The sequence below is a fragment of the Cariama cristata genome, unplaced genomic scaffold (genome assembly GCF_000690535.1).
Source record: "Cariama cristata isolate BGI_N322 unplaced genomic scaffold, ASM69053v1 scaffold22883, whole genome shotgun sequence".
NCBI lineage: Eukaryota > Metazoa > Chordata > Aves > Cariamiformes > Cariamidae > Cariama > Cariama cristata.
Genome location: NW_009606991.1, coordinates 4,493 through 24,568, shown reverse-complemented (window position 1 = coordinate 24,568; position 20,076 = coordinate 4,493). Strand labels below are relative to the sequence as shown.

Below are 20,076 nucleotides of genomic sequence, written 5' to 3'. Positions count from 1 at the left end.
GTTCCGCCGTTCCCGCTGCGAGGGACGTGTTAGGCGGCCTGGGGGACCTCGGAGCCAGGCTCAGCTCCGTGGAGCCCTCCGAGCCTTCCCAGCACCTCCCGGACCCGCTTCCCGAGCGTGCGGGGTTTTGTGCACGTTTTAGGGGGTTGCGTGAGGGCTGGAGGCGGGGGGTGAGGGGGCAGAGCCCGAGGCTTAGGAGCTGGTTCCCACCGTGGCCTCAGCTCGCTTCGGGAGTGGAATAAAGCGGAGGGAGGGAAGCTGGCAGAAAGTGGTGTGGGGAACGGGGGCGGCTGAGTTCAACCTCCCGACTCCCCTAGGGAGAAGTCGTCAGACGATGCTCTGTGCGTGTATGGTAGGGTCTGGGGATTTCTTTTTAGTTTGGGTAGAGGGGTGGGTTTTTTTGTAGGAAGTAGTGCCAAAACCTGATGTTGCCATTAGGACGTTCTGTGTATTTTTCTGGTATTTTTTTTCTTGGCTAAGATTGGAAAGAGGCAAAGAAATGCCTGGAAGCTTTAGATCAGCAGCCCAGTTAGGACTTCAGCTAAGTCAGAGGAGCGCACCTACGAGCAGGAAAAGACACCCGCAGGAGACCTTTGCAAAACAATAGTTCGTAATTGCTGCATTTGGGCTAATTTAGCACCCCCAGTCACCCCTCCTGCCCCCAGGGAAGGCTGGTGCACAGGGACAAGTGCCCATGCCATACTGGCAGCATGTCGCTGCAATCCCTTCACTGTCTTTTTTCCCAGTGCCAGCTGTGTTGCCTTCTATGTAACGCAGAGCTGGTACCTGTTGTGAAAGACGGCACGGAAAATAAAGACTCATGAGTGTGGCCTCATGTTTAATTAGAAGCTAATGTGCTATTATTATTAGGCACCGAAGGAATGTACTGGCGAAGCAGTACTTGAGCTGTTTTAAAAGCATTTTTGTAAGTATACTTTACTTTCCCCTCGCCCAGCTGGCGTGCACCACCTTTATTAGGAGGCACAAGGCTGCTGTTACCTGGCCGTGCAGCTCTTTTGCAGTTCAGGCAAATACCGCTGGAATTAAAGTATCTCAGATCTCGCTCTTCGGAGGACTTTGAACTAGAAGGGTATGGGCGTGTGCTAGGCCAGGCCAAGTGTTTAATCCCAGTGGCACAGGACTTGAGAGACTAAAAGTGGTCTGTGGTTGGATTTGCTATAGAGACTGATTAAGTACAGCTTAATGAAACATGACAACCTTATTGGTCTCAAAAGAAGTTGAAGGAAGCAGTAAGAAAATTACAGTTTTGTTTGTTTAACGAGAAGTTTCACTGTCAGCACCTTTATGAAGCTGGCTGTGATTGCCATGCTTTAGTAAGAAGTATACTGCTTTGTAACCTCCATAGATTGGCATGAATGTGGCTTCACCATCTATTCTTTAATACAGCTTCATTAGGCAGTTAGTGAACTATGCTGGAATTCAAGGAGTTGAACTAGGGGAGTTGGCTGCAGGTACACGGAGGTACCGACCTGGAGCCAGGAGCAGTACCAAGAGCCTGCTCTGCAAGCACCCATCCTCCCTTGGTTATTGCCCCCAGCCCCTGCCCTCTCCAAGGGCAGGAGGCTGGTTTTTGGTTTTTAAGAAAGTATTGGCTTTCATAGGGCTGGACTCCCACGGGAGCACTTTGACTCCTAACATCAGACGCCGAGGTAGCACTGGCATATTTGTATTGCTGCCATCAGGTACGTGCCAAAAAAAAGAGACAAGACTCAAGCAGGAGCAGCTTTCCTGGCCGGGGAGGTGGGAGCCAAGCAGGACAGCGCTGCAGGCTCGGTGGCACACATGGGGGAAACTCGGCACCCAGGAGAGGTGGGGTACGGGGCTGGGCAGCAGCCCACCACCCAACAGGGAAGATGCAAAAGCATTTGGCTTGGCTTCAAGGCAGGAAAGAAAACTGAAGTCCCTGAACAGCTGCAGAGTAAGAGGTAAGCATCCCAGTTGTACCTCAACGTGTTATACACATAAAGGCCAAGTTATGGGGCGAGGGGGAGTTATTCTATAAATTTATTCTGTAATTAACACCACCAATTCATTCAAACTCCTTAACTTCCATATAAAAGCTAAGGGGAATGTAAACCTGAGGACAGCCTTACACATCAACAGTTCGGGCTTCAACATCATTAAGCACATTACGGTTGTGTGCTGCTGCTCATCAAGGGGTTTTCAGTTACTTTAACAACTACGAAATACAGACAGATATGGAACACAAGCTTTTATTAATAACAGATCACATTTGAACTTTGAAAAGAGTGACATTAAAAGGTGTATTAAAACATACCCACTCTAAGCAGTCTATTTTCTTCAGTAGAAAAAAAGCATACAACAGATAGAAATACTATATACACAGTATATCGGTCTAGTCATCAGCCCCTCCAAACATTGTTTTGCAAATTGGTATAACGGTGTTAGAATATACCATCCAGTATGAATTTCAGCTTTTGACTTTTTCATTTAAGACAAACCACTAAGCACCTAGTTCAGCTTTTACTGATCTTAGAATATATACAAGGTGGTACTGTATATGAGGATACCAGTGTTAAGTATTTTAAGTACTTTTGGGATCCTGCCTTGTTAATAAATCTGCCTCCATCAGTTTTGAGAACATGGAAATCTGTAATTGATGTCTCCATTAAACAGAGTACCTTCTGACACTGCAACATGATTCACTCTATCATAAATAGATATGCATTAATTTCAAGCAGATTTGTGTTGTGTTTATTTTACACTGGAGGCTTTCAGCCCAAAATATAGATTGCTGCAATAAACCAGGAATCTACAGAATCTACACTTTTTTTTTTTTTAAGGAAAATAAAAAAAGCAGAATGTTAGTTCTTAAATTAGTTTGGCACTTAAAAAAAAAAACAAACAACTGTCAGGGGGAAACCCCCAAGTTGCATCCTTGTCTCACAACATCCTCAGGAGGGGAATGTTGATATACAGACAGGGCAGGCACACGCAGAATGACTGCTACAGACCATGGCAGACTCCAACTCCCAGCCTTACGTCTGGCCTTAGTCCGTGTGTGCTCTGGCTTGCACACTCAAACACAGACAGCTTCTGCTGGTTGCACCTCAGTCCATCAGCTGACACCACTGATGAGGTCATCGCACAACTGGAGACGGCCCTCATGAGTCACGCTCCAGCAGCCTTCCGGCCCCAGGTAGAAAGGTAGCAAGTGCTGTACCTTTTGCTTAAGTCTCACTTACTTAACCCCACAGTAACGGAGCCATTACTGCTCTGCTGAGCAAGCTGTAGCAGGGGCTGACACGCAGGTCTTTGCACATCAGTGTGCGCCCCGTGCTTCAGAAGAACCTCGACTGTTTTTGTGTGCCCTCCTCGTGCAGCCAGGTGAAGAGCTGTCAACCCTTCGCTGTCAGAAACATTGATATTTTCTGAACTGACAAGTTCTTCGACTACTTCAGAGTGCCCGTTTTCTGCAGCAAGATGTAACGCTGTCCTATTTAAAGGGCCTCTGGCTAGAACGCTGGCCCTTTCATCTATCAGCAACTTTGTCGTTGCTAAATGGCCGCTGCGAGATGCCAAGTGCAGAGCGGTGTATCCTTCTGCTGTTGCTGCCTCAATGTCTGCACCGTGTTTAAGGAGCAGCCTCGAGGTGCTCGTGTGGCCAGTTTCAGCAGCTATGTGGAGAGCAGTCTGCAAGAGCGCGTTCTGTATGTTGACATCCGACTCCAGGTCTATGAGAAGGCGAGCGACACGGTAGTGTCCTCGTTGAGCAGCCAAGTGTAGCGAGGTCCTTCCATCCACGGTTTGCACATTCACGTTTGCACCCCGCTGCTTGGCCAGAAGCTTTACGATGGGGAGATGACCTTGCCAGGCAGCATAGTGCAGTGGCACCCAGTCATCCTTTCCTTTGATGTTCACATTAACGCCTCTTCTCAGCAGGATCCGCACAATATTCTCTTGGCCATACTGACAGGCTATGTGGATGGGGGCCCTGCCTTCAAAATCTACCTCATTTAAAGATGCATTCTTATCAAGCAGCATTTTGGTGCTGAAATCATCCCCGTTTTGGGCAGCAAAGTGAAGAGCAGTCCACTGATCCTCATCTTTGGCATTAACGTTGATTTTCCTAGCCATAATTAGCTCCACAATGCTTTTAACTTTCTTCTCAATAGCTATGTGAAGAGGAGTGGATCCTTTCTTGTTGGTGAGGTTAGGATTAGCATTGTACAGGAGGAGCCATTTGACACATTCTTCTTGACCAGCTTCAACAGCCAAGTGCAAAAGACTGGAGTTCCCATCTAAAACAATATCAACATCTTGAGGCTGGAGGATCTTCATCAGCTTGCTGGTATCGCCAGATAAAATGGCCTCCGTTAGCTTCCTCTTCTGTATGTCTGTAGTACCAATATCTAGATGGATATAAGGAAGAAATTTTTTTTACAATGAAGGCGGTGAAACACTGAAACAGGTTTCCCAGAGAGGTGGTAAATGCCCCATGTCTGGAAACATTCAGGCCGGACAGGGCTCTCAGCAACCTGATCTGCTTGAAGATGTCCCTGCTCATTGCAGGGGTTCGACTAGATGGCCTTTAAAGGTCCTTTCCAACCCAAACTATTCTATGAAAAAGACGACACCATCACAATTCTGGTACCCGTCAAACCTTACTTGTGCATGGCTAACGTATCATCTGGTGGCTTCAGCAATGACTTGACTGCAAAGAAATCCACCACACCACCCCACCCCCAGTAGTTTCAGAACAATTTCAGGTCAGATTTGGAGCCCCACTTACTCCTAACTCTGTTTCTTGTGAAACGAAGAATGAAGGATGCTGTGGTTGATCTCCCTGCACTAATGATTATTTGCCTAACTGGAAAATAGATGCCTGGATTTTGCAGCACTCGATTGAAAAGGGAGAGGTGTCTGTGCAACAGTGGGGGTCTTTATTACAGCGTTCGTGGGGGCTGCTGAGAAGGTGACTTGGGTCTTCTCAAAAAAAAAAAAAAAAAAAAAAAAAGAGAGAGAGAAAAGAGAAAGGTTCTCAGACTTGGGTTTAGTGTAACTGAAAGAGCTACAAACTCAGCTGACCTCACTGGGCACGGGCTTTAGTCCCACTTTGAGCAGGACCTGGACTAGGTGACCTCCCTTCCGTAATTGCTTTGATGGGAATTCAGGTTACTTCTTTTCAAAAGTAAATGAGATTTATTATTTCTCATTAGATCACCTTTGGGAACCACTGACAGCAAAAGAAAGCAAGGCTAACAGGGATTTCCAGAATGCTATTCTTTATATACCCATCGACTCCCATGCCCTGGTCCAAACAGCTACAAAACCACAACAACGAAGAAAAACCTGACCGTTACCTGAACTCTCCCTTTCAAAGGAAAGGGAAAGGGAGCCTCTGGATGAAAAAGCTGAATCTACAGATGAAACTCCTGAAAGTCGCTTGTCACTGGAGGCAAGTTTGGACTCAGAAGAGCTCCGGTTGAGATCCTCAGGGCCTTCCATAGTCTGTGAAATCCCCGAATCCAGCTGGGACAACAACTCTGAGAGACTGTAATCCTTAACTGATGGTAGAGCAGACTCCTGCTTCATCTGGGATAATGCAGAAATCCCCTTCAAGAGAAGCACACAAGCGTTTTAGAAAGGACAATAAAAAAACCTGAGCATGAGGCTCTACAGGAAGAAACACAAGTTTGTTAGTTTGCACGTAGCCTTTTGCGTTAAATGAAACCTATGAATAAGGTCACTGAAAATTTTCAGATGCAGGAGGGCAGCTTTCATCAGTACTGACACAGCCACTAAAGCCGCATGGCCGCACTGCTCTACAGCTTTTTTTTTTAATATCAGTCACACCTACATCGTTCCAGCCTTTTATTTCCTAACTGTCCTGCTCTCTCTCAACAGTCTAAGATCCACTTGCACTTAGTCCTGTGCACTGAGGTTTTCCTGAGCTGGTCCATGCATCTGCTCTCACTTTTGCATTCCAGTTCTTCACCCAGACTCACTTCTCTCAGGCAAGAAGGTGCTCAAAAGCAGCAAAGAGAAGGTTGCTTGGGAAGTTACAGGTCACAGAGGAACCTGTTCCTCGCAAAACCTAGTGTGCTTGAACAAGAGGCAGAAAGAGAAAATACCTCGGCCTGCTGCTCTGGGGAATTCTTGGTGTCCAGGTCCTGAGTTATCTCTTTTGTTTCATCTTCTGGTTTTTCACAAAGGGCCTCTGTTTCTGAAGTGATTTCTTTGAAGAAAGCAAGAGAAGGTTTTGGTTGGTCTTTTTTAATAGGAGACTTTTCTGAGATGCCCTGCTGCCTTTCTCTATCATTAGAGCTTAACAGCTTTGAGATACTGGGGGAGAAAGACTCCAACTTTGAACGATTCCATACAGCACTTCATCAGTAGGTACAAGCGTGTAGCTAAGCAAAGAGTGCACTGACAGCAAAAGAAAGCAAGGCTAACAGGGGCTGACTGAACAATGCATTTTCACACACAGACCCGACTGATGTGACATGGTGGCTACACTGCAGGACTGTGAAATGGGAACCAGTCCACTGCTGGCAGAGTTAAACATATGTTTTAAAAAAAGATGGGATCCCGCTTCCCTTCGGTCCCCGTACCTTGTTTGGGCAGGAAGAGAAGGAAGAGGCAAATCTCTCTCATTAACGCTAAATGAAGCTACCTGGAGATGGCACTTGCTACACCCTTCTGCACATGTGAGTTCACAACAGGTGCTTTGGGCAAGTTCAAGCCTTTCAGCAAAGTTGCCTTTTATTGGCAGAAAATGACAGTACAAATTGTTTTGTTACAAGAAAACAATTGAGTTTCTCACCATACAACAGTAAATTCTAAGAGCCAGGGCCTTCAACCCTTTGGTACGGTAAAAACCACACCAACTCCAGCTTGGCATATGCCCTGATACACACATTCAGAAATGAACATTATTTCTGCCTAAATGGATCAACTGGTTCAGTACAGGTCTTATTCCTGACGTGTTTATGTAAACACCGTCATGGTCAGACTTGTCCCCAGATAATCCCTTCCTCCAAACACGAATAAGTGGCCTGTATCATTGTCTCTACCATACAATGTGTTCTATTTATTCTGTCACAGAGGTTCACAGCATTTACCCCAAGGATTAACAGAGTCCTGAGCAATAACATGACTCATAGAAGAATAAATGGGCAGCCAAGTTACGAGGAAATCTTACCTTGAAATGTTGGCCGTTCACCCGGATCATCTTGCCAACATTTTTGCATCAGTTTGATCAAGTTATTACATGACTGAGGTCTGGATTTGGAAACAGCAGGTAGCTCTGGGCGGTGGCCTTTAACTACTTTTACCATAATATGTAAAATGTTGTTTTCCTCTGTAAAGCAAAAGCACACAAATAAAGATCTGCCAGCACAAGGAATGATTTCTGTCTAAGAGCATTAACAGTGTATTAGGCTGAAACTTTGTTTTCATGCATTTTTTCTAGATTTAGAGCGCTTTCTTTTATCAACAGGGAAAAAGAAGTTGGTTTTATTCTCTCACAATACATTCGTCAATGCAGTAACACCTACATCCCATGTATCAGTTAAAAACAATTGTCAGTGAGTGACTCTGTTCTTTTTCCACTCATAAGAGACATAGAACCAAAGGAAAAAAAAAACACAAACAAAACAACCAAAACTCAATCAGTTCTTTGCTATCTCTCTTTGGATTTCTGTATCTACTGTAAGAAACCTGAACCGCAGCTTTTATTTAGACCAGGTACCCGAACTTTTCATAAAGGTAAAGGAAGAACACAAATCAGTAATGTGACTCTGGACTCTGAAGTCAACCATTGGGCTAAATGAGCTCTCTCACTTGGAGAAAAATTAATAGTAGACTGGAACCTGTTCAAACACGTTTGCTATACATAGGCTAGTCATACACACAGGAAAAGTCATAAAGAATAAATAGCTGCCTGTTGATCGGTACATTTACTGTGGGGTGGAACAAGGTTTATTCTCACAGACAGCTTTTTTTTTTTTTTTGAGAGAACAAATCTGTACCCACAATCTACAAATAAACTCCAGAACCTCTCTACAGAGAAGCTGTTTCCGAGAACAGCAGGGTTGCCTGCCAGTTGGCTTTGCTCCACGCTGTTCCTAGCTGGCCGCAAACATGTCAGAAGTCTGCACAGGCCACGCACCGATCTGGATCCGTACAGCAAACGCCAGCAGAAGCAAAAAGGTGCAGACGGGCCCCCTGCGGCATTATGGGTTCTACTTTCACGATGTAGGGCAAGGAGGTCTTACATTTGTGATCAGAATTTGAGAGCTTAAAAGTGTCTACCACGCAAGACTGCAGGAATTTGGAGAACATGTATGTGATCTGGGGCTGGTGGGGCAGGAAGAGTGCTTATCAATGGGAGAAAGGAAAAAAATTCCAATGCAACCCACAATACATCAAACTTACCTGCAAAAGGCTTCTTCTGTGTAAGAACTCCCCAAACTACGATGGAAAAGCTACAAATAAATGCAAAAAAATTATTTCTAGAAAAGCTTTTAAAAAAAACCCAACCAAACCATAAAGCCAAAACACTCACAGAACTATAATTTATTTTCCTAAGTTCTTTTTGTTTCTCCTTCACTTCTGCATCTAATTCAGCTGATGAACACACACAGCAAGATGCAGCCAAGAACCATGATTTGAAAGTCTAGTTTTTGCAGGGAGGAACCTGAGACAGCGAACAGAGGGACTTGCTGGAGGCTGCTGAGTTCCTAGTAACATTTACCAAGTACTCCACACCAACACTGACAAAATAAGAGAGCAGCAGAGCATTACTGTGGATTTTATTTAATACTTCTACCCTACAAGACAACTTTAAAGAAATACATTCCACTTAGAATAGGACGTATCTTTTAATCTACAGCTCTGATTTCCTTTTCCTAATAACCTTATGAAAGAACCACCAAAGACCTAGTGATGAAATCCACTGAAGATAACTTAAGAATTTTGTCACAGACTCAAAAAGTAGGTCAGGATGTACCTTTTGATGGGGAAATTAAAGGTGGGCAGCGTGCCTCCCATGCCAGTTGCTAATAAGTAAGCGTTACTTGAACAATAACACTCAAGATCCAGGATCAGCTGCACTTTCTTAAAAGGCCTCTACCCTATAATGACTTTGCAAAAAGCAAAGCAAACATGACCCTTTGCAAGATGAGGTTCAAACTAGATTTAGGGGTTTCATCCTTAATTAGGTTTTATAGCCATAAAGAGAGGGCTCATTTTACAGCATTACTTAAAGTGCTTTTAAGTGTTTTTGTAGTTAACCGACCTGTACACATCGTGTTTGGTGTCAAAACACCTGTTTTTCTCTTTGATGCGCTCTGGAGGAAGGTACGCAATTGTGCCACACAAGCCATCCATGCTGATGTCATGGGAATGGGACAAGCCATTGCACTTTGCAAGTCCAAAGTCAGAAATCTGCAAAAGACGGAGGAGGAAGAGGGGAAGAGAAGTGCACGCTACCATTAGACTTCAGTGGCGTTAACAAAAAATTTTCTGTAAAGAACGATAGATGTAACAGGATAACCCAACAAAATATATCAAGCTGCCGTTCAGAAATATTAAGCTAAGAAAACATCTCTGGAAGCATTACGCTATGGTAGGCTTTTCTTTACGGTTAAACTGGAAAAGAAAAAAGCAAGCAGGTTTTTGCAAGCAGCAGCATGTTAGCCCATTACAGCAAACACAACAAACAGTCAAGACAGTTTATTGTAATTTAAAACTAGTCAAATTTAGGTAGTGCAAACTACTTTAACGTAATTATTGGTCCTGCCACCTCCTTTCCCTATGTAACCTCCCATTGTATGCCATGTTTAAGTGTTCCGAGCACCTGTTTTCCGACCATGAGCTCTCCAGCGAGTGCAAGAGAATTGCCCTTTCAGATATCGCTGTTACACTGACCACGTCAACAAGGACTAAGCCCAACACCAGAGGCACCAAGTGTTCAAAAAACCCAAACCAAAACACACACACCCCCCCCAAAAAACCCACACAGGGAATTCTTTTTGGCAACTCAAAGCTATGGCAAGTTGGTGCAGTGACGCAGTGAACACAGCTGAAATGAACAAAACAAGTGACAGCAAGTCACAAAAGGAAAACACACCTCCACTTTAATTTGAAGTGTCTAACAAATATGCATTCATTTGCTCTCAAAGGCATACCAATCATCAAGCAAACAGATAGGCAAGGAATTTCCTTTGTCTTATTTATTTCCCACCGGTCAAAAAGGTCTATTATGCTAAGTGGAAATCTCAGGAAAAGTCAAGTCTTTTTTGGACCACTGATTTTTGTCTGCATGTTAGATAAGATTCACCCCCCCACACACCCCGACTTATACGTTCTTTTTATCTAATAAATACTCAGTTTTTTCAATGACTCATTCCCCTTTTGATCTTCACAGTTTCTCCTTTGAGAAAGTTCTCCCTCAAAACAACAAGCATAATTAAAAAACGCCTTTTTTTAAATAGGCTCCAACTTTACACTTTCAGAAGCTTCTGTCTAAAGATACCACAAAGCTAGTCCTAACATGCATCCATTACTGGAAAGGGAGAAAACCGCTGCCAGCTTCAGCCTCCTGGAGAACAGGCAGGGTACGGAGCCATCGGTCTTCAAACGCTAGGAATCTCCCTTTGCCATAAAACAAACAAATCAACCCACGCAGCTTCAGGAAGAACTTCTCCCAGGGACAAAGAGCTCAACAGAAGCGTTTCTCAGGAGCTGCAGAAGTCCTGTACCCTAGCACACAGGTACATCCAACCTGTTGTCCACCTGTATGTTAAATCCATAGGGTAATGTGGGAATGATTTGAGAAGAAAAGAAAACGAGGGGAGGGAAAGCAAAGTCATCTGGAGGAACAGTTTCTCATGCTTGTAGGGCTACACTCTCCGGGGGGTTGCTGGCCTCCTCTGCAAGCCAAGCACTGGAGTCCAGGAAAGCAGTAAGTAGTCACGAAATCCAGGTTCACAAGGCAGCTTACCCTTGGGAAGAGCTGAATGGAGCGCCCCATGAAGTGCTGCGTGAGTTTGGGGCACTTAGTGCTCCCCAGCAGAACAAAAGCACAACCCCAACATCACACAAGCCCTTGGTTCGTTTATGAACCTGACATCGACTGCTGCAAGTCCGAACAGATCCGACTTGGTGAAGCGCTGCTATCCTTTGATTAACGCGAAGCAGAGGCTTGTCTACGCCTCAAGAAATCCATATGGCATGCAGGCATAATTAAAGTAATACACCTTCCTCTTTGTCTAAACAATACCAGGCTTCCTACTGTGTAAGTTAAGAAATAAAGATGAAATACAAACAGCACAGTGACACTCCTGCGTTAAGAGCCACCAGCTATGTTGCTAGACCGATGAATCTAAGGCTAGGGGCTAAGGCAGGAGGCTGACGGAAAAGGTCTTGGTCTCGGCCTACAAACCAAGCAACAGCTAAGGTACATAGTGTACCCCACCCAGGCTAGCAACAGCTTTACCTTGTGAACCTGCCCCTACCTACTGTGAAGGACTAGGTTTTATACCAATTAATAGGAAATTCATCTCCAGATCAGAGCTTCAATCCTATCAAATCCTGCCGAAAGCACTGGAAATGGAAGAATTGTTCTCTTCCAGGCTGCAACAAAATAGTAAGATTCCGCAGACTACTTCTGCGTTTTTTTATTAGTTCCTTTAGGGTAAATTTTCCATACTGCACGGTGTATTTAGTCATGCAGTTTCTTTAAACATCAGTGGGAACTGTGCAGTGGGTGGAAGGCACAGCCATTTAACTTGCCTATTTTGCCTTTAAATTGCTTGCCAGATACCTAGTTCTGCAACACAAGGCACCCTTGCTGGTGAAGGTCGTGAAAGCGGAGCACCCTTCCCCGCTTCTTCCTCCGCATCCCTGCTAGCCCTTGCAGCCCACCCCGGGATCTGCCCTGCCCCACAATCCAACAGAACCCCTCATCTCACACCTCACATCAGTTATTTCAGGTGGATCCCGTCGTGCTTCAAAAGCGTACCTAATATCAGCAGAGTTAAGAGGAGACACGGAGGCGACAGACTGCTTCATGCAAAACACGTGGTGAAGAGGCAGGAAGAAGCCAAAAAAAAAAAATAAATTGGCCCAAGCCCACGCAGACAGTGGGATTGTTCAAGTTCAGACAGCTCGCTCGGTCTCTGCTCTTTAAAGGTCTGCATGAGAACACACACGTGAGTAGCAACTGGGGAGGGGACTTGTATATGTTTTCCTGCCCACTTCCCAGCAACACTTACTTTACTGAGAGATCCCAAGAGCTGAAGATTTTTTTTTTTTTTCCCTCGTTTTAAATCGAGCATACTGTGTACACAGGCCTTTCTCTGCTTCGGTCATTTGTGGACGTTTCCATTCTAGTTTGTAAAAAACGCTCACATGCAAAGTTTTAGATGCTTTGAGTTTGCCCAGTTATTTTTTGAAACTCTTTTTTTTTTAAAAAAAAAAGCTAGTTGAGATGCTCAGGTAACTACAGTGGTTACCAAAGTCCCAAACACTGCAGGGATCTAGTTCCCAGGAGCAAAATCAGTGCTTGGCAAGCGTTTTCACTCCTGATAGCCCATCCTGAAGCGTGCACTTAGCTTCCGATGCTGCAGGTCATTTTTCTGCAAATAAGACTGAAGAACCCACTGCGATGGACTCAGAGACAGAGTTCACCAAAAGGTTTTCTTCATCAAATAGGTAACAAAGCCACCAGATTAATTTTTAATCGCTGCTGGCATATCCAGTATTTGTCTCTGTCCAAAGTCTCCGTGCACCTGGATATTGGGAATGCCACCACATTTGTATACAGGGTTTTCAGGTGTTCGAGGAGAGGGGGCTGGCCTTGTTTGTTTGTTTATTTTTCTGGGGGTAAGGGAGAAAGGCTGGTTGTTTCAATTTTGTTCCTTAAGAAAAGCCAGAAATTTTTGAGAGACTTACATGGGTCACAGATTTGGGCTACTAAAAATTAGGAATGAAAATTAATTCCCAGTGTAGACACAACCAGCATCCGCACTTCAAACATATGCCTTTAGTTCAGATTTTACGAACACAGTTCGGTTAGCTACTAAACGAAGTCTTTCTCAAACAGATTGTATTTCCATCCTTTTCCAACCTGCCCTGAAACCTCAACTCCTCAAAACCTGTTTCAGATGTGGTGTTTGTAACGCTCTCTTCAGAAGTGGCAGAAACCAAAGCCACGGTCAAACATCCATTTTGAACCATCATAAATTTGCATTACCATAACAGGGATGGTCTTGTTCCCTCCCCTGTGCCACCACAATTAGATCAATTAGAGAACTGATCAAGGTGAAAACCAGCTTTGTTGGTTGGAATTAAAGAGCCATGTGACAACAGCCCTACATGGAAACCTTGATCAGGAGGGGTGGGAAACAGGGAGAAGGGACACACAAAACACAGCCTCTTCTCATTTCTAATAACAGGAGAGCATTTGCAGCTGATAATAAAAAGTGGCTGTGTTAACTACACCAGTTAGTCTAATAAAGAGAGACAACCCCTCTTTACCAGCCTGGCCTCTGGGTATTACTTTGACTTACGGTTAACGACCTACATTAAGAAGCTTTTTGATAAACAAATTTGCCATCTGACTAGGCTGCTTCTAACTCCACACTCAGAAATTTTGCAGGCCCTTCTTCAGCTGAAGCAAATAAAGGTGAAGACCACAGAGGCAACCTATCCATCTTTAGTAAGACCATCAGCACAGCACAACACAGCAGCAAGCTTTAGTCTTCACACCGGTTTAAATTGGAGCACAGGGGAGAAAAAAATAAAAGCAACTACAGTGAGCTGAAAGCAGTGCACAGCTGAGACCAGCTCATCCCACTTCAAGTTCTTTAAAAACAAAATCTGGGAGATGAAAAATAACTGGTGGGATTTGCCTCTGTGTGTGCGTGTACCCACACATATATACATACGTGTGTGTGTGTATATATACATATACATAACAAGATGAAGAGCTGCAAAAAACAGGCTGGATAGTAAGAGAGACAAGAACTTACAAATCATGCTTTTGCCTAAAAGTATTAAGTTGCAGGTTGACTTCATTTTAAATACCTGAACAAAAAGTAACACTCTTGACCATGAGATACTGAAGATAAGAAACCTGGGAAGCAGCAATAGAGAGAGCATGTGGGCATGGAGGCTGGCAACAAGTTAGGGTATGGGATTACTGCAGGGGGGGGTGTATTCTCCTACTGGGGGCCCTGGAGAGTGATCGCATCAGGGCAGGGAACAAGCAAAGCATCAGCCCGCAAAGGCAGCGCTGGAACGTGGCATTGCTTCCCCAGCCCCAGCTCCCCGCAAGCGATCGCCACATCACACGGAGCTCAGGGGAGGCATCCAGAATGCGTACGGAGGGCAGGAGAGCTGAAGAACAAGCTCGTAAGATGTGGTCCAGTTAAGCAAAAAGTAGGTGTTAGACAGCCCGTAAGTATTGGAAGGCTGCATATATGGAACACTGGAGAAAGGGGCAGGGGGATCTTGTTGGTACGAATAGAAGTAACAGGTTGACATTGAGAAAAAAAAAGAAAATGCAGGCTGATCCCTGCTAGCAAAGCCTGCCTGGGTATGCAATAATCCTCCCAAAGAAACCAGCTGCTTAAGGCAACCAATATGGAGCAGGACATGGCAGGGAAGGGAGCTCCCAGCCTCGGCTCCTGTTAGGACTGAGCTCCACCACCACTCCCAGGGGAGGAGGCATCCATCCATCCTCCAGAAAACAGCAAAGCCTTACCTTGCATTGTATGTATTATATACATATATTTAAAATCACCAAGGAATCTCCCAACATGCCTTTGAAAAAGTTAATATCTGTCTATCTATAATCCCTGCTCAGCGGTCAGGCTAATCCCATCCTCTTAATTATCCTCCCAAGAAGAAAAATTCAGCACACACTTATGTAATACAGAGGAGACGGCTTTATGATATGGAGGCACCCACTTGATGATAAGTTCTATGCAACACTGCTGCGTTAGTCATCATCCTCACTTGGGGTTTGTACAGTAAGCATTGTGCTTGTAAAAGAAGAAGGGCGTGTTTCCATTTAACTAGCAATACGGCACAGAAGCATTTCTAATGTGCTCCACTGAAGACTGTCTGTTTCCTGGCTCAAGGGCAAACAGTTTATAAAAGTCCTCCCTACCTCCAAACTCTTCTTTCGCAGCCTGCAACATCTCTTCACTCACCTTAGGATTCTATTAGGGACAGGTCACCTACTAAATCAATGCTAACATTTAAAAAGTAAAAACCCTTCAATCATCAGCTCCATTAGCCTTCCAGCAAGAAAACGTACATTAAATCGAGCTGCCGGGTCTGAAATTTAATTACAAGTTTCACATCACACAAAAAGAAGGTTTGGGGCCACATTTTTAAAGTGAAGGTGCCTCAAGGAATATGTACATCTCTTACTTTGCATATAGGTTCCTATGACTGCTTTGCTGCTTGGAGGGGTTTCCAAGACGCCTGCAGATGTAAAACACTGCTGGCTGGAAAAAGGTTTGGATTAGACCACTCTTTTCTGAACTTAACGGACAGGGTCCGAAGACCTTTGTGTGTTTTACATACAGAGCAAGTAGCAACGGTTTAGGGATGTCAACAATGACCTCACTAGAAACATTTTTGGTTTGGTTTGGTTTTTGTACATTTTGCACTTTGCCCCCTTGTATTACATCACCACCCAGATATAGGCTATACAGCAGGCAGAATATCAGGCAGCATTTCAACCTCCTGAAACAGTGAGAAAAATACAGCCTTCATATCTGGGCTCATGGATGAGTCAAGAATTAGGAATTTAAGAAGTTATGCAAGCAAGCACAAACTTTAGGTAAATACATACTTAGCAAAGGCCTCTCAGCAACAGTGTGTGAGAATATACTTTCAACAGTTCAGATCCTGATGTTCTGGTCATAATACCATGGACCACGTGTAGATGCCTATCTCAGAAAGGAAATCCTCCTAAGAAGTAAACCACTAAGAGGCCTAGTAAAAAAGCCGAGACTGTCAGAGGTGTGATTTCATTAGAGGAACACACCTCTTATGGCTCCAACCCTCTCATGACATCAGAAGAGATGTTTTCATTTAATGAAAACTTCATTTTTAGAATGGTACAGCAAGAGCAACGCCATTTGGCAAGTTTGAAGGGGGCAGGAAAACAGGGAGCAGATAGATGATAAAAATCTATGACTACTTGTACCGAGTTATATCAGCCAGCCAGTATGATTAATCCTCCAGTTCTAAGGTTAAGAGTTTGGCCATTGATTTTGGGGGGGGTGTGGGGGGGTGGAATTCAGGAAAAAGATGTATTTCAATCTCTTTCCTCTCCAAAAGGAAGAATCAGAAAGCAAGCACAACCTCCTTAGCCCAGCTGTCAAAACAGAACCTCCGACAGATAAAGCCAGTAAGTTTGCTAGCTTACTCTGGAAATGGCTAATGAAAAGAATTTACTGCTGATACAGCCACAAAATTTCCCTTAAGTGACCTCTGGTATGCATAAAGAGTCAGGACAGAGATACTTCTTCACTGGATATGGTCTGAGCAAATGAAAGAAGAAAATGAGTTGCTTCTGGGAAGGCTTCTCCAGACTCCAGCTGTAAATGAGATTTCCGTATTTAGTGGAGCATACAAAGCCAGAAGGACTTAGACAGAACAAGGTTACCACTGGGAGCTGTGGAAGAGGCATAGAGGATTTAGAGGTTCACACTGGTTTTCTCTCCCTGTTCTCATCCGCCTCATGACCCTACTGCAAGGAAGTTTATAGCAGGACCTGTTAGGTCTCAAAATCAGAGTTCACACTAGCACTCTCCTAAAATGTCAGGAGAGGTCTCTCAAGCTCCCTAACTCTACCTCTATTTATGTACCAAAGTGGTGCACAAATCAGGTAGACAAGTTTTGGGACTGGAGGGGTTGGGTTGGTGGGCGTTTTTCTAATTCAAAAGGAACGCTCCTGGTTTCTCTCACACCTTTGAGTTTGGCAGGAGCCATGCAAGAATATCCAAAGGAGAGTCCCTGGCACAGAGTGCCCAGTGCGTACCTTGACATGGTAGTGGGCATCAAGCAGGATGTTTGCAGGCTTGAGGTCCAGGTGGAGCAGCGGAGGGGACATGCAGTGCAGGAAGTTCATCCCCACAGCTGTCTCGTGGATGATACGGAAGCGCAATTCCCAGGGCAGCGGTTCGGAAGCCAGGAGCTTTTCCAGAGACCCCGTTTCCATGTATTCCATGACCAAGCCAACTGGCTCTTTACAGATGCCGTAAACAGGAAGGATGTAGCGAAACTTTGCCATTTCCATCTTCCTGGCTTCTTCCAATAACTCCATGCGCTCCCTGGGTAGAAGAGAGCAGACGGTGAAGGATGGAGTAACTGTTTCTCCCCACCCCCTCCCTCAAAACATGCACAAAACATTTTTTGTGAAACCAAACACCACACTTCACAATCATCGCTTGGCTGAACCATGCTACATCTCACCAGCCTGTACTCCAGGCATATTTCCACATCTAATAACTTTGTTTTCTGCTTCTAATGGTAGGCAGTAACCACAGGCGATTTATACACTTCAACAGTGCAAATATCCCTAGCGTAAAGCCCAGCTCCCCGCTTTGATGTTTATGCTGAGCTGTTAAGAACAAGGACGACACATGTAGTGCCCAGATTTACCACTGCTGTAACTCCTTGGGCTAAAGTCATTAACTTTTGGTGAGTCATGAGACTGCCTTCATCAGGAGAGAGCACGGACAGCATTGCTTCAGCTGCCCTGCTGGCACAGGCTGCCAGTGCCCAGCCCCAAACCTTGGGCGAGGAACCCCCAGGACACAGCATTTCGGGGAGCAGGCTGCCTGCTGTAGCTAGGGCGACACAGCAAAAAGCCTCCTTGTCCTCAAACCTCAGATTTAACAACTCCAATGCTATGCTCACTCAGCTCCAGCGGATGCCGAAAACTCCCGGCATGCCATTTTTGGTGATGTAACAGACCCAGCGCCGGCACACGTAATGAGCACCCCTGGGTTGTTTATGGGTCACTTTAGCCTGACCCTGCAGAGTGGTAAGCGTTACTCAGTCCAAGCTGCAGCCTCCCAGGTCAAGACCCTTAATTGCCATGCCCTCCTTCTGCACCTTCGGGCTGCAACAGCCTGTGGGGACCCACCGGGCATCGAGTTGGAAAGAGGAAACCAGAGTCCTCTCCCCAGGCCGACTGCGCCCACAAAGAGAAGTCACACGTGACGAGTGGAAGAACCTTCAGTCTGTCAAAAACTGCATTATTAGTGACGATGGGCAGTAGCCAGAGCAGCTTTGGGTCACGGGTACTGATGCATCACTGTTGCTGCCACCCACTGATCCACAAAAGAGGACACGGGGAGGTCAGATAGGTAATATACCCTGAAGAGAACCCTCTCTTATTACATGACAGCTCTTGTAACGTACCCAAGGTATGTATGCTATTTAATGGAGAACAGTACCTGAAGTAATGGGACAAAGTTTTAGCACAGATGCCTGGTAAATGGAGAGTCCTACTTTAAAAGAAAAAAAAAAAAAAAAAAAACACAACACATTGCTTTGATGCTCCCCCACCCCACACAGGTGTTTTGAGATGACCAGCTCTCCTGGAAGATGTCAGCGTTTAAATACAAAGCTCAGTGAGCACATTCACAGAGGCTGCAACACGTGATCCGAAGATGCTCATACCCTCTACAAGGCAGAAAGTTCTGTTGCCTGCTCCCTCTGCCAGTCCCCAAGAGCTGGAAAACACCTGGGGACTGATCCTGACCCACAGTTTGTGCCCTGTGCCACTAACAAGTGATGCCAGTTACCACTGTGGGAGCCTCTGCCATGGCAGAGCTATCAGCTCAAACTTTAGCCCTTAGGCTCTGCATGAGGACATTCCCGTGACCCCATCACTTTCCCCTCTGCTTCGCCTGCTGTGGGAAGGGCAGAGTTGATGTTTGCCCACACAAGGTTGGAGACGCAGTCTGCTGCCTGTTCCTCACCAGCTGGAGCAGCCTGCAATAACCCGATGCAGCTAACATTTCACCCGAGGGGCAAGCCTAGCCTAGCAAGAAGCAGTAGATGTATTTCAGAGGCAAGATCAGGCTGAAAAATAGTTTAAGAGGGATGTACACACTGGGAGAAAAAAAAAGATAAGGGAAATCTTTTCTCCCTGTTAACCGTGTTGGCTCCTGCTGCTCCCTACAGCAACTTTCTTGTGAAATAATTGCCTTTGTAGACAAGTATCCAGTTTGCTCTTTGGCACGCTGGAAGGGAGCGCCTAGGAATAACACAACCAACTCCTTGCCCCCAAGCCACATGCATAGCCAGCATAATTCACCAGGCGGGCTGAGCTCTGGAGTCAGGGATGTAAAATACCTGTCTGAGCCCTCCAAGGCAAGGCAAGAACCCAGCAACAGCTAAAGCCTAACAAGAACCACTAGACTCCGGGGAACGGGGTTCCTGGGCTAACGACAGCCTCAGAGAGCATCACCAAAATCACAGAGATCGGCTGCTCAAAATGTGGCATCTTCCCTACAAAGAGAGAATTTACAGTTTCAACAAAATGTGGGAAAAAAAAAAAAGCTCCCTTTCTGCTTGGACGAGACCCAGTCAGTTGAGAGAATTAACTACCAGGCAAATGCCCTTTATCTAATTTGCCTGTTTAAATAAAACCCCCATACAACAATTGCCACCGTTAACATCTTCCCATACCCAGAGCTTCAAAACTGAATCAGCCAGTGATCTGGTACAGCCAGGGAGATCTGTCATTTTTCAAATACAGGCCCCTGACACCTTTAGAAAACAGAAAAGGAAAAAAGACAAAAGAAATAGAGAGCCAAAATACAGCTCAGTCAGTAGCCAAGTGCTGGAGTGCACTCGCATTAATTGCACAAAGACAAGCAGCTCGTTACACCAAGATCTCCTCCTCCATCAGGCAAAGATGAAAGGTCTTTCCCTTCCCTTTTCCCTCATGGCAAGGTACTGCTGGCACAGCCTGAGGTGCTCTCAATGCGCAAGTGCTAATGCTGCACCAAAGGATGCTGTAGGTATCTGTAGGTATCCTTCAAGCTTACA

General features: G+C 45.2%; 1 protein-coding gene across 1 annotated transcript in view; it reads right to left on the bottom strand.

The window, feature by feature from the left end:
- The window catches only part of LOC104158822 (receptor-interacting serine/threonine-protein kinase 4-like), a gene marked incomplete at its 3' end in the record, with an annotated part of 29,014 nt that overhangs the window by 4,710 nt on the left and 4,228 nt on the right, over positions 1-20,076 (bottom strand). Inside the window, exons 2-8 of the mRNA XM_009696574.1 lie at positions 17,051-17,342; positions 9,284-9,432; positions 8,422-8,471; positions 7,187-7,345; positions 6,117-6,220; positions 5,340-5,598; positions 3,228-4,394 (exon numbers count right to left, since the gene is read on the bottom strand). Coding sequence (XP_009694876.1) covers positions 3,228-4,394; positions 5,340-5,598; positions 6,117-6,220; positions 7,187-7,345; positions 8,422-8,471; positions 9,284-9,432; positions 17,051-17,342 — 2,180 coding nt within the window. The remainder of the gene's footprint in view (positions 1-3,227; positions 4,395-5,339; positions 5,599-6,116; positions 6,221-7,186; positions 7,346-8,421; positions 8,472-9,283; positions 9,433-17,050; positions 17,343-20,076) is intronic.